Genomic DNA, 15,199 nt, shown 5'->3' on the forward strand with positions numbered 1-15,199 from the left:
CTTCCCTCATTCAGCTCGGGTCCTCTACCAGAGGCCAGGAAGCTTGAGGGTTGTGCGCAGTATCCTTGCTGCTCCCAGCACTGCACATTTCTGGACTGAGATGTCCGATGTTGTTCCCGGGATCTGTTGCAACCACTCACCTAGTTTGGGGGTCACTGCCCCGAGTGCTCCGACCACCACAGGCACGACTGTCACCTTTACCTTCCAGGCTCTCTCCAGCTCCTCACTGAGCCCTTGGTATTTCTCAAGTTTCTCGTGTTCCTTCTTTCTAATGTTTCCATCACTTGGGACCGCTACATCCACTACAACGGCTTTCCTCTGCCCTTTATCTATGATCACGATATCTGGTTGGTTCGCCATTACCATCTTGTCAGTCTGGATCTGGAAGTCGCGCAGGATCTTCGCTCTGTCATTCTCCACCACCTTCGGAGGTGTTTGACCTTGGGGTTTCCAGTCCATACTCCGCATAGATGTTTCCGTAGACAGTTGTTTGGCAGTTTCGAGTGCTTCAGGTATGGTCATCTGGATGTACCTCTCGGGTATCGGCCTTTTCATCACACCTCTCTGGGCCTCCGTCAATTGACTCACATCTTTCCGAGCCGCCTTGATCTTAGCCTCCAACCATCTTTTCCATGGTGGGTAACGTATCTCATGGCTTCCATGGTTGCTCTTATAGCCAAGCATCTAAAGGATCACTGATGCTGAAGCGTATATCAGCTCATTGGTTTCCGTGATCGTTACGGTCGGGATCGCCCTCAGTGCTGCATTCAAACTTTCCATGAGACTTTCAGGTGGTACTTCACATAGCCGTTGTAATCGGTTTCTAGGTTGCCCAGCTTTCATTCTCGCCAATGATCTTAGCTTTCAGGTCAGTTGCTGCCTCGCTCAGCATTTCATTCATTGGGGCTGGCCACCCAATCTCATCATCTGCATTCATTGGGGCTTGCCTCCCAATCTCTGGTATGACCTCCTCCTCTGATCTGGCAGCCTGGGGCCCTTCACCATGGAACCTGCGTTGTACCTCATCGATCTCAAGTTGCGACAGCAGTTGCCGTTTGTGGATGTTAGAACACTGAGCTACTAGTTGTTTCTTGGTCAACCGTGACTGTGGGTTTCGAAGTAACCATTTAGCCCACATTCTCTGCATGTAACCCCTCTGACTAGGGTTGCTTGAGTAGTAGCATTCCAACAGAGCCATGTTATCGCATCTCAGCTTTGTTCCAGTAGCCCATTTTTCATCAAGGTGCTCTGGTTCCCCAGCACTTGACGCAGACCTTGTTTGGCCGGGCGACGTCTGAGCCGGCATGTCATTCATTTTATTGTCTCTCATCATTGTATGAGGTAGGCATTAGCGTGAAGGATCTTGCCCAAGGACCCACACTGGATGGTGTTATGTGCTCATTTTTTTGCCCCAAGCAGGATTCGAACCACCGTCTCCCGTATGCCTTACCAACTGAGCTATCCAGCCGCTCATATATATATATATATATATATATATATATATAATCACACATTCTAAGAACCCCAACAACATGAATACTAAAATACACTGCTGGTTTCCTTTTGTAAACAACCATCACGTCTGTTTACGTCTGTGTATTTTCGACATGGATTATCTGTATGCAGGAGGGGCGTTGCTGTCCACCATTTTTCAGAAAGCGCTGACAACGCCAAGAGTGTCTGCTGGAAGGACAGCACCATCTTCTTGTTGGTGACTGAATAACACCTCTGACAACTGGGTCTGCGTGTCAAAATAGTCCACGGACTTTCTTATTTGTGTACCCCTCGGTTTCTGAAATAATAATAATACAATTACCCAATGAAAATCAGACATTGCTTTTGAATTGTTCAGGATAATTATTTTTTTAAAAAGCAAACAAACAAATGAAACGGGGCCGAACAAAAATTATGGTTATAATTAACAGACCACATCCCACCTCCCACAACCTTTTGAAAAAAACTACTACAAATGATTTTTATAACGCTAAATCTGACTTCTATATCTCCCAGCGGGTATTTTTGCCCACTCTTCATGAGCAAACTGATGACGTTGTCGAAGATTTGAAGGGTGGTTTCTCCAGGCGGCATGTTTCACCTCTTCAAGATGTTCAATAGGATTTAGATCAGGGCTCATGAAATGCACTCTGCTTTCCTCCCATCATTCCAAAAACATGCGTGGCAGGTTAATGAAAGACTCTAAATCAGGGGTGTCCAAAGTCGGTCCTCAAGGGCCGCTGTCCTGCCTGTTTTCCAGCTCTCCCAGGAGCAACACACCTGACTCAAATAATGAGGAATGTTCTAATGCTGCTCCAGAGCTAGATGATGAGAATCAGGTGTGTCGCAGCCAAGAGAGATGGAAAGCAGGCAGGACGGCGGCCCTCCAGGCCCAGAACTGGACATGCCTGCTCTAAATGCTCCCGAGGTGTGAGTGTGAGCGCTGATGGTTGTTTGTTTACGTGTGTCCTGCGGTTGGCTTGCAACCAGTTCAGGGTTTATGACACCTACTACTATGACAGCTCGGATAGGCTCCGGCACACCGGCGACCCTTTTGATGATAAGCGGATTAGAAAATGGATGGATGGATGGTTATTATTAATTCGAGTTTTTCTTTCATTAGATGGGAAGTCAGATTTTAAAAAATAAAGTAATACTTTATATTCTATAAAGTATTACTTTATACTTTACTTTATACTACTCTACACTAGTCCAAACACAGTATTCCGATTAACATTGTGTTTGTGGAATATGAATTAAGCAGAAAAATCCACCTTTTTAAAATCTATTTAAGGGGCTTTCATTTTGCCTTGTACTGCCACACTTACTGTCAACTGAAAATGACATCATAGTGCCTGAGTGCTTTTTTTGCTAATGTCACAGCTGTATTTTGGCTTTGGTGATTTGATCATATTTGTTTGTTTTTATTTGTTTGTTAACTGAATGAATCCAATAACTGTGGTATCTCTTGACCATGTCTATTAGTAACTGCATAGAGAGTATGGTGGGTGTGCTTGTGAGTGGATGATAGGTAGTACCAGCAAGCAGCGACTTTTCCCATCCTGCTGAGTCACTGTCAGCCCACGCGCCACCCCACCTCTTCAGCTGGCGCTTGTTTCACCACCACTCCCTGCAACACTGCATACTATCTCTGATTGTTACTCCCTTTACTTTCGTTGGCCAACCGATCTAGAATTGGCCCAATGCCTTCCAACCAACAAAAGTAATGAACTAAATCCACATTATACTGTGTCTACCTTATATGAATGGCCACATGAGTGGATGCATAAGAATAATCAAACATGAAGTGGGAATACTCCGACATGATGATTGCATGAAAAGCGTCCAAGTGTGAAGATTATTTGGGCATGTGTGGAAACAATGATGGAGCAATGAGTGTTTGCTTCCTCCTATTGGATAAATTGCATAGAATCATAAATAAAACGTATGGAGACAATTACGGTTGATCATTTAATGTACTGTACATTGGAAATATTGTTTAAAAGTTATTTCCAGTGACTTTGCAATGGCTCATCCTCATTGTATCGAGGTGGCAAGGCTGTAGGCTGTGTGTGAGTGCATGGGTGTGGTCTCATCTCAAAACCAGCCTGGACAAGGACCAAGGCCAAAAACAGATTTAGACATCACTTCAATGTCATCGGATGACTGAATATTATTGATGCCATGACCTTGGGGTTACAATCCATAATGAATTGTTTTGTGACACTCAGTGTAGACACTGGCTGCACTTAAATGGTATAATCCTGTGAGAGAGAAATGTTAGTTGACGTTAATTAATAACCATAATTTTCCAAACCGCTTATCTTCACAACGGTCACATCACAGGCGTGCTGGACCCTATCACGGCTGTCATCGGGTGGTAGGCAGGATGCACTCCAATGACAGTCATTAATAATCAAGTAAAAACTGGTAAATATCAAGCAACAATCAAATGTTTGGTGGTACACTACATCCCCTCTTAAGCAGAAACGCATATGCAAGTTTTCACATTCCAGGGGAGTGTGAGAGCATATCATAAAAATGTTTGTCTCAATGCAGAGGAAGGGGACAGAAGGGGTGGGGGCAGACTGCAGTATCACAAAACGCACCCCGGCGCACAGCTGTGGGCCCCACATCGATCCCATTTCTGCAATGACAGCGGATAAAAGAACCACAAGCACACCAGGGATGTCAAGTCGCCTGGTGGCAATGAGAAAGTCTATTATTTTATTTTATTTTTTGTCATCACCTGCTTGCAATGACATATCGTCACGTTGAGAGTGAATTTTAAGATGCACACACGTGTCCCAAGTGTTTTGGTTTGTCGAGTTGCATGTCGGTACTTGGGTGACACTAGAGCAAAGAGGCGCTGAATGAGTGAATTCTTGTGTCCCAAGAGGGTGGAGGAATCTGCACGGGATAGCAGGTCCCCTCCCAAATCGCTGCTCCCGCATCCATCCATCCCCTCTACCGTTGTTTCTGCGTCAGATGATGCGCAGGCGCCCCTCCCTATAAAAGTACCTGCGTGGAACTCGATCACTGCACGCACAGCGCGCTTGAACTCACTTTGTGTCTCACACTCGCTCCACTTTTACGGCTCGGCACGCACCAGCAAGTGGCTAAGAAAACATGAGCTACTCAAGTGAAATGTATAGCAGCAGTTCCTATCGGAAGATATTCGGCGATGCCCCGCGTGCCGGGCGTGCGGGGATGATCAGTAGCATCAGCAGCAGCCCGTCCCGTGTGCACTCCTCGGGGTACCGCAGTCGCACCTATGGCTCCCCCGCGGTCATCTCGTCCAGCAGCTACCGCAGGAGCGCCGCGCCCGGTCGCGTCTTCTCCTCGTCCATGCAGGACTCCCTGGTGGACCTGAGCCAGTCCACGGCGGTCACCAACGAATTCAAAATCATACGAACCAACGAGAAGGAACAACTGCAGGGGCTCAACGACCGCTTCGTGTCCTTCATCGAGAAAGTGCACAACCTGGAGCAGCAGAACAAAGTTCTCGAGGCGGAGGTGACGTTGCTGCGGCAACGCAACAACGAGCCGTCGCGCCTTCACGAGCTCTACGAGCAGGAGATCCGCGAGCTCCGCGCGCGCGTCGAGGAGCTGACCCAGGAGAAGAACCAGATGCACCTGGACTGCGTCCAGATGAACGACGCTCTGGAGCGCCTGCGGGAGAAGCTCGACGAGGAGACCAGGTTGCGGGAGGAGGCGGAGAACACCTTGAAGGGCTACCGCAAGGACGTGGACGACGCCACCTTGGCGCGCCTGGAGCTCGAGAAGAAAGTCGAGTCGCTGCTGGATGAGATCGCTTTCCTGAGGAAAGTTCACGAGGAGGAGCTGCAAGAGATGCAGTCGTCCCTGCAGGCCACGCAGGTAGGCGTCGCCTTACGCGCACCGCCTATACTTCGTTTCATTCCAGTTTGCCAACTTTACGAGCCCGATATAAAGCACAATATTGTAGTGTCCCATAAAGGCACTGCAGCTCTGCTGCGCATTGCATTTTAATATTGTACAGATGCTACATTAGCTAATATTGTACCGTGCTGGAATGTAAATAAACCACCCAGCCGTTTTTTAAAATCGCGATTTGACGCATTCTGCCTTATTGAATTAATGCGCACTCAAGCCACCTTATGGTAGGCTATGGCAGTTCACTATGTTTCAGATCCGTGGTCCCACCCTTTTTACAACAAGCTCTTATGACCGGTGACAACTTCTAGATGTAGAACCTCATCTATCTATCTATCTAGCAGAAGCTAGCTAGCTATCCCGTACATATTATCCAATACAAAAACAGTCACAGCACTGGCAGAGTTGTGTTCATTTAAGAAACGGTGTACTGTATATCATACGGAAATGTGAATCCTACATTACTGAGCAATACAGAAAGACATTTTAACTTTTGATTGTATTGATAGTTCTAAACTCATTTTGTCACGGGGCAGATTTTAGGGTCTTGATGACTGAAACCAAGAAAATGCTTACAGTATCACTCGTACCTATTACAAATGAGAATTTGAAATGTTGGTAAAGATTTTCGGAAGCATCATGAAGTTACCATCTTTGATTTGGTTTCGCGGGCCACATAAAATGATGTGGCGGGCCAGATCTGGGCCTTGGATTTGACACCTGTGTTCTAAGGGAACAAATCAGTTAGATTTGAGAAGAGGGGAGTGATAAAGAGGAGGGAGGGTTGAAAAATGCGCAGAAATAATGCATCATTGAAGGGTGTGGTCTCCCCGAGGCGCAGTAGTCAGGACAGGCCCCCCTGACTTGCTCTTCACAACTTCTAAAAAAGGAGCTATTTTACTAGCAGCACAGTAATAAACATTAAAAAAAACAAGGTTTCACTGCAGCAATAAATTCAAAATATATGATTTACTCCCACTTTTAATCTGGTATTCATCTGGTATTGTACAATCACGTTTAAAGCAAGGAAAATTCGAGACCTCTGTGAGTAAATGTAACTTATAGTGGAGTCAATATAGTGAGAGATGGTTGTTGCAGGTTGATTTCTCCAGGGTATTGCCATTTCGCCACAAGCAATTTTTCGCCATGTAAACTTGTGACTGCACAGCAGAAGCTCGAGTCAGCAGTGATGCATTCAATTCAGTCCTCCAACAATCCACCCAGCAACAATTCAACTCATTAGCACATAGATCAAATGCACATTCACTGACCAGTTAGGCGCATCTTAATGATCTTGATGAAGCAATGCAACGCAAGCAACATCAACTAGACTATACTTAGTGCCTCCAACATTGCTATTATAACATCTGAATCTAGAATGCCTTTGAAAACCAAACAATAGAACCCTTGAACCCTCTTCTGTCCAGGTATCAGTGGAGATGGACATGAGCAAACCGGACCTGGCTGCAGCTCTGAAGGACATCAGGGCTCAGTATGAGAACCTGTCATGTAGGAACCAGGCCCAGGCAGAGGAATGGTATCGTTCCAAGTTTGCAACGGTGACCGAGGCCGCTGCTCGCAACCAGGATGCCATCAAGCACTCCAAGGAGGAGCTGACCGAGTACCGCAGGCAGGTGCAAGCCCGCACCCTGGAGATTGAGGCCCTCAGGGGCCATAATGAGGCCCTCGAGCGGCAGATTGCTGAGATGGAGGATCGTCACAACAATGAAATTGGAGACATGCAGGTAGGGGGGAAGACAGGAAGTATTTAACGATTCCGACTAAAATTCACAAAATTCGAACACTGCACAGCCCTGCTGAATGCAGTTCTTAGCTGCTATATGGATGATCACCTCCTTCGATGTTTCGCTTGACCATATGCCAATGCATGTGTTTATAGGACACCATTCAGCAGCTGGAGGCTGCACTGCGCAGTACCAAAGGAGAAATGTCCCGTCACCTGCGCGAATACCAGGATCTGCTCAATGTCAAAATGGCACTTGACATTGAAATAGCCGCTTACAGGTTTGAAACTTTCCTAACAATACCGCCATTGTTAGTAGCAGCGTCGCCTATCGTGCAACAATCAATTCAGTTTGTGGCAAAGCGCAGTCGGGAGGCTTGATAGTCAACTCATCTAGATGTAGAGTTCACTCTAAATCAATCAATCAATCAATCAATCAATCAATCAATCAATCAATCAATCAATCAATCAATCAATCAATCAATCAATCAATTCATTTTGGGGGGCCTGAAATATTGAATTTAAGTTGCAAAAACTTTAAAATATAAATTACTGACATTTATAGCAGCAAGGTGTTGTGAATTATATCTTGAAATTGGTGTTCAATAAAAGTTCTGTAAACTCTTCTCTCTTTGTTGTATAAAAGCCAATTTTCAGAAAAGCATTCAGTTGAATTGCCCAACTGAAAATGCTACCAAAGTTTGCTGCCTTAAAATGATGTCAAGCGGTGTAATCTATTACACTGGTCCTTGGGTGTATAGGAAACTGCTGGAAGGCGAGGAGTGCCGCCTCAGCTCCATCGGTGGTGCCATGGTGCAGTCCGGTTACCCCGGCTTCTCCTACATGTCGTCCCGCACGTACTCCCTGGGAGCCTACAGGAAGTCCAAACCAGAGGAGGAGGAAGAGGAGGGAGAAGAAGAGGATAAGCAGGACGAGGTTGAGGAGAATGAGGAGGAGGGAGAGGATGACGACGAGGGAGCCGACCAGGAGGGAGGTGATGCTGAGGAGGATGAGGAGGAAGAAGAGGAGGAGAAGCCAAAAGGGAAGGATGAGAAGCAGAAGAAGAAGGAGAGCCCCACTGAGAAGACCAGCAAGAACTAAACTGCTTGTGTAGTTTCTTCTTCTTCATCATCATCATCATCATTTCTCATTGCTCCTGCTTGTAAGCTATAGTGACGAATTACACACGCACGCATGCGCGCTTGCACAAACACACACACACACACCTTTCTATTTTTCTGTCGGTTTCGTCTCTTTGCGAGGTGTTCCTGTAAAAGATGATGAATTTAGATGGCGGTAGCTGAATCAGCATCTGAATGAAATGCATCTACACTTGATCAGATAGTATCAGGACGTAAAGAGATCATTTTCTCTACGAAAGCAATTGATGTGCCAATCACAACCATTAAGAAAAATCAAACCCTCAAAATAAAAACTGCACATACCATAGCACACATTTGAAGACAAATGCACAAAGCATGACACGAAAAGCCAGTCCAACTTTTACGGTGCTATTAGATTTTGACAGTTAAAAGTTGACGGCCTGGCCTTTTATTTTTGGGGCGTGGGGGCAATAGTAGTAGTACCAGCTCACTGCGTAACATCCGCTTGTCATTCTGGATTGTAAAGCAGAATGAATTGCTTCCATTTGGGTCCAACCTTGTATGTCCCACAATTAAAGAGCGATCTTCCTCCCTGGTATCAGTGTCGCGTCCTCATCACGCTATACAATGTGAAAACAAAACAAAAGTCAGCATTTACAGTCGACCATTCGTAGCCATTTACCTTTTTGTCTTTTCATCCCAATGCCAAAATGCAGCAATGATTGCTACTCATATAGTATACATACTTTCTGGTGTGTTTATTTGCTTGAATGAAGAAGTTGGTCAGACCAAACTGTCTGTGTGTGCATATTCAAAAAACGAAACGGAGTGAAACACAAACCACATGTACAGTTTATCGTTACATGTCATTTTTCAAGTATGTTCCTTCGATTTATTTACCCGCTTCCTTTCTGTTCTTTCTTTCTTTGTGAGAACCAACCGAGTTGAAGTGTGTTTGTCAAAAAATCATGGTCGTATTTTTGTTGAATGTAACGTTGTGAGCATGGCTGAGTGGCAGGCAGCTGACAGTGACACTGACAGCCCTCCACTCAGACTGCAAGTGGCAGATGGTTCATGATTCGATGGGACGTCCAAGGGCTATTTTCATCTCAACCTTTTATTGTTGTTGTTGTTTTACTCCAATCTCAAGTGTCAGTCACGGCACCGTTCATCATGTCCCACTTGCTTGCGCCTTGCTACCTTCTCCTTGACAAATGAATGAAACGATGCATGGCCTGATTCTCAGAGCTTGAATACTGCACCCATGGTTGCTAATCATTATTTGCTTGTTGTGTGTTCAATTTCAACTTGCCTTAACCATAACTGAAACTATAAACTACAACACAGCCTCACCCGCTGTCGTACTTAACGCTGAGGTAGAACAGGAGTACTGACACTTTCCCAGTTCATCTGCTTTGTAAATAACTGTGACTGTACATGCTGCTAGCTAATGCGCAGAGATATTTCTCTCAAAGCCAAATAAAGCCATTTATGATCCAAACATGTCCTGCGACTTTTTTCTCTTCTGGTATGAGCCTCTCTAGAAACACGTACAAAGATGTGTGTCGCATCTTTGCATAAACCTTAGGTGTCATTTTCATTTTTTTGCTCCCCCAAAGATATTCCTAAAAATTTGCATTGTAATCAGATTGCACAGACCTGACCTGTCTTTTCTCACCATCTGAACTGGAAAAGAATCACCCTCAGAACTTGGAACTTTTTGATGACCAGCATATTCTCACCATGCAAACTTAAATTTGGTTTTAGGGAAGTGGCAAGAAGTCACAAAACACATATACCAGGGGTGCCCATTATGTCGATCACGATCGACCGGTAGATCGTGGACTGGCCAAGTCGATCCCGAAAAAAACAACCATTTGTGTGACTTTGTGCTTGGTAGTAATATATTTTTTGTGTTAATGTACACTGCACCCTAATCATTTATCAGTCTCATTTTCATAAAAAGTATAAAACTAAAATTAAATAAAATAAAGCGCATAAATCTTTAACTTACGGTGGTGTGTGACTTGCGTCACCGGAAGTTGTTAGCAATTGCAGCTTATGATCAGAACTGTAGCGCTATATCTTTTATCGTTCTCATTATTCTCATTCAGAGTTTGTTTCATGTACCATTCACCGAGGGCACGGGCAAAGAATAGGAATCTAGATGGCCAAGGGAAGCACTTTAAAACGGTACGTGTGAGCTACGATAGTTAACAGACTACAAAAGTGTTTTTCAATACAGAACATCAAATAAATTGCTGAAAATTGCTGAGGCGACACAGATTTTTGAGACAGAGCCAGCATTGGTGCACCGTGCCCTCAGTTGGAGCGCCTCGTGCCTCGCAGCTTTTTGGTGCACTCTGAATAGTCGAACGACAAATTTAAGCAACGCTCTAAGTATCGAACAGTCGCAGTCAAACATAACGCGCTTGGATATTATTTCTGACTTCGCCGCTAATGAGCAAGTTACTGAAAGAACCCCCCAATCACAAACACAGACACCGGAATAGTATTGGAATAGAACTGAAACTTATGAACTTAAGTTTGTTTTAAATGTAAATCAATCAATTAATAAAGCTAGGGTTGCTGAAGGTGGGCTCGACAAATTTCTAATGGCCCTCTATAGCCTCCCTAACCCGGTGCGGCAGCACACATATTCCGTCCCGCATTTTCAAATTCAAACAACGCCTATAACCTTTTTCACTTATTTCAATGTTCTTCAAAAGTCTTGAAGGAAATTCATGTTCCGTGAATTCTAGATGACTTTCGCAGTCACTGAAAAATGTATCTTTTAACTGTGTATGAATTCATACACAGCTTACTTCCAGCGGGTGTGTCAGACGTCTGGACGGTAGAATGACCATAAATGAAAAATGCACAAGTCCGGGTGCGATAAAAAAGGACTTCTGCACAGGAAGATAATGTATGCCCTGAGTATGCCCGCAACCCTCGTGAGTATAAAGTGGTTCAGGTAATGGATGGATGGATGAATGTCGTAGTCCAGTGGAGTTTCATTTGTTTTGAGAGGGTGTTCAAATCTTCCTGTGTCAATGCATGTGACACCTGGAGTGCAATGACGCAGTTACGGGCCTGCGAAGCGAGGATATTGATGTGAAAGTGAGCAGATTCATTGAAAATTCAGAGGTTGGATCAATGCCATTTTGTAGGCATCTCGTGTGTTGCTTGCTGAAGCAATGCCCTTGATCTGGTGGTGGCGCTTCGTGTGCTTCACTCAGCAGATTTAGTGTTGTGGGGATGCGTTTGCAATCCTCGTCCTCACTGACACTTTGCAATATGATTTTAGGTGACTGAAACATACTGACTTACTTACTGACCAGTGTCCCAAGTGACCTTATGTACTATGTGCTGACTTACAAATGGACACTTGGGCACCTGTCTCTAGAACATCCGTCTAGAACACAGGTGTCAAAGTCAAGGCCCGAGGGCCAGATCTGGCCCGCCACATCATTTTATGTGGCCTGCGAAAGCAAATCAATCATGTCAAATTCCATGATTGATGCTTACTAGAATATTGCAAAATTTCAAATTCTCATATGTAATAAATAACATATTTTAAGCATTTTCTTGTGACCAGAGTCCCAATCACAGTCACTTCAACGATCGTTGAATAAACCACTATTCTTGACTTCATGATATGGTTTGACAGTCATAATGGTCCTCCAAGGGAAATGGTGACTCCAATGTGGCCCGCAACAAAAATGACTTTGACACCCCTGTTCTAAAAATAGCATAGTGGCATAGTCTACCGAAACATCTGTATGGACTGGAAACCCCAAGGTCAAAATGGGAAACACCTACGAAGGTGGTGAAGAATGACAGAGCGAAGATCCTGTGGGACTTCCAAATCCAGACTGACAAGATGGTAATGGCGAACCAACCAGATATCGTGATCATAGATAAAAGGCAGAGGAAAGCCGTTGTAGTGGATGTAGCGGTCCCAAGTGAAGGAAACATCAGGAAGAAGGAACATGAGAAACTCGAGAAATACCAAGGGCTCAGTGAGGAGCTGGAGAGAGCCTGGAAGGTAAAGGTGACAGTCGTGCCTGTGGTGGTCGGAGCACTCGGGGTAGTGACCCCCAAACTAGATGAGTGGTTGCAACAGATCCCGGGAACAACAACGGACATCTCAGTCCAGAAATGTGCAGTGCTGGGAAGAGCAAGGATACTGCGCAGAACCCTCAAGCTTCCTGGCCTCTGGTAGAGGACCCGAGCTGAATGAGGGACGGACACCACCCGAGGGGGGGGGGGGGGGGGGGCGGTGAGACGAGGAAAAAAATAGTTAATGTAGACATGACTCTTATTTTGTTTAGGTGTCATCTTCTCCCCACCAACACCCCTCCATCCTTCTGTCTGTCTGTCTCTCTCGCTCTTGCCCTCTACCTCCACTGCTATATATAGAATTCTGCATTGCAGATGTCCCATAGCCCTGCAGAACTGGAGGAGCTACGAAAGAGCCCATGCCAAAAAAACTGCTGTTTTTGTCATCCATTGTGCAGAAGTAGGATATCACTAGTCTTGGGCCCACAGCAGAGTGCGAGATTGACTATTCAGTCTGTACACTGCACAATGTCCACCACGTCACACTGCATTGAGGATGAGGAGCCACAGTTATAATCACTGCAGTCCGAATCATGTGTGTATGTGTGTGTGTGCGCGCGGGTGCGTGGGTGTGTGTGCGCGCGGGTGTGGGTTTGTGTGTTTGCGTGTGTGTGTGCATATCAAACGATGGCTATCAACACACAGACTGCAAACCAAGTTAACACCCTGCTTTGCGATTTCAGATAATATTGAATGGATCTGCAGCATCCGACCCATTCGTGCTCATTTCTGTTTTAACGAGCAATTAAGTATTTATAACTAACTGCTGACACGCCTGTAAACAAGCCAAGGCAAACGCTCCTTTGCAGCACTCAACGAACTCTTGCTGCCACTTGGTGGTAAAAATGAAAACTACAGTGGAATATTTTTTTTTTCTTTCCAATTAATTATCAAAACCCTTTCGGAAAAAAATCAAAATCTATCTATCTATCTATCTATCTATCTATCTATCTATCTATCTATCTATCTATCTATCTATCTATCTATCTATCTATCTATCTATCTATCTATCTATCTATCTATCTATCTATCTATCTATCTATCTATCTATCTATCTATCTATATGTGACAGATCGTGCTTCAAGGTCTCAAAGGCATTTTGACACTTGGTGGTCCAGTCCTCCACTCTCAACTTCACATGACTTGAAGGGTGAAATTCAGGCTTTGCCCCTCATATGGCTCTACCACCAGTTCCCTGGCCTGAAAGGAGCTTGAAAAAGGGCTTAGCCTTGAAGGAGCAATCCTCAATAAAGTGCTGATACTGTAGCACCATCCCCAAGTAAGACCTTGTCATCACTGTCCATCAAGTCGGACACCTGCACCTTGTTTATAGCTTCCACAATTCTGGGGTCCGTCTGTACCCCTGACTCTGACATGGCAGAGGAACTTCACAGATCTCCGATGAAAGTGACACTTCTTCGGCGCTAGCCTGAGGTTCTGGTTCTTCAAGCAGGAGAAAACCATTTCCAATCGCATAAGCGCAATCTGTTCTGTCGAACCAAAGACCATGAGATCGTCAAGATAGAACAAAAGGCGAGTGAAGTTCTTGTTCCAGAAAATGTAAAGCATCATCCGCATGAATGTAGCCGGGCTGTTGGATAAACCCTCTGGCATCGGGTTATATTCGTGCAGGCCAGAAGGAGACGAAAAAGCAGTCTACGGTACTTCTTGTGATCCTCAAACAGGGGCACGTTATAGAATCCTGAGGTGAGGTCCGTGGTGGAGAAGAAGACATTTCCCCCAAGTGCAGCAAGAGCATCACCCTGATGGGGGGAGTGGGTGAGCATTCGGCTGTGTCCCCGTATTAAGGCACCTGAAACCCGGGCAGATGTGCAAATCCCTATTCTTCTTCCACACTAGAACCAATGGAGACGCATATTCACTAGTGGATTTCCAAATGATGCCCTTTTCTTCCATCTCATCTTTTGTTCCAGCCATTCTCAGCTTCTCATATTGACTTGGCAGCACTCTCCGATAAGACAGGCGGAATGGCCTCTCATCCACCAGGTGTATCTTGTGGACAAAGTCAGAGGCCTCCCCACATTCCATCCTTTTACGTGAAAAGACTGATTCATGTCTCTCAATGTTTTGGAATAGTTTGTCTCCCCACATGTCAGACACAGCACACGCATCCAAGTCCAGATCATGTAGTCCAAGTTGGAACTTGGCCTCGCAGCATGCATAACAGATTGGGAGAAAATTTGGATGTTGTCTGGCTCAGACAACTCCTCAGCAGCAATGCAGAGAAACACATATGCCAGCTTTGTGTACCTGGTACCTTTTTAACACCGCTTGTTCACTAGACGGGTTGATGACCCTCGACTGGGAGTTATCCATTGCCCCAAATCGGTGCAATAATCCTGCCAACCAGGATCTTTCTGGATCTGCACCATGATTGAGTTGTTTCAATTATGATCGCGCTGCCAACGGATATCGGTTCAGAGGCGGGAAGCTTAGCCCAAACAAGATGTTCACTCTTTGGTTGTAACATCACACACTGCTGTAACTTCAGCGTGCCAACTTTATCAGGTACAGATCGAGTATCTCTCCATTACATATCGATCTCCATCCGTTTTCTGTTTGAATTGTCTCCCACCCCACAACATTTTAACATTGGTTCATCGTGTAAGTCTTTACATTTAAAATAGCTAAACAATTGGTCAAAATATGTCAAGCCCATTTCTATACATGTCGATTCGACTTTTTTTCCCAAGGTGAATGTTGACTTTTTTCTAATTAAGGGAAATGCGTGAAGCATTACATCAACCACTTTTCTGAAATAGCTCATTGAAAGTGAAAAGAATTATTATGATGTGGATTT

The 15,199-nt window shown here is 45.0% G+C and overlaps 2 protein-coding genes across 2 annotated transcripts in view; both read left to right on the forward strand.

The window, feature by feature from the left end:
* Nucleotides 1–15,199, forward strand: part of snrnp27 (small nuclear ribonucleoprotein 27 (U4/U6.U5)) — a 193,561-nt gene that overhangs the window by 35,364 nt on the left and 142,998 nt on the right. The window lies entirely within an intron of this gene.
* Nucleotides 4,325–9,757, forward strand: zgc:65851 (uncharacterized protein LOC321113 homolog). The gene is made up of 4 exons (XM_052067013.1): nt 4,325–5,373; nt 6,837–7,154; nt 7,310–7,434; nt 7,915–9,757. The coding sequence occupies exons 1-4, from the start codon at nt 4,624–4,626 to the stop codon at nt 8,252–8,254; spliced, it is 1,533 nt and encodes a 510-aa protein (XP_051922973.1). The 5' UTR covers nt 4,325–4,623; the 3' UTR covers nt 8,255–9,757.

This window comes from Hippocampus zosterae, chromosome 6 (assembly GCF_025434085.1).
Source record: "Hippocampus zosterae strain Florida chromosome 6, ASM2543408v3, whole genome shotgun sequence".
Classification (NCBI taxonomy): Eukaryota; Metazoa; Chordata; class Actinopteri; order Syngnathiformes; family Syngnathidae; genus Hippocampus; species Hippocampus zosterae.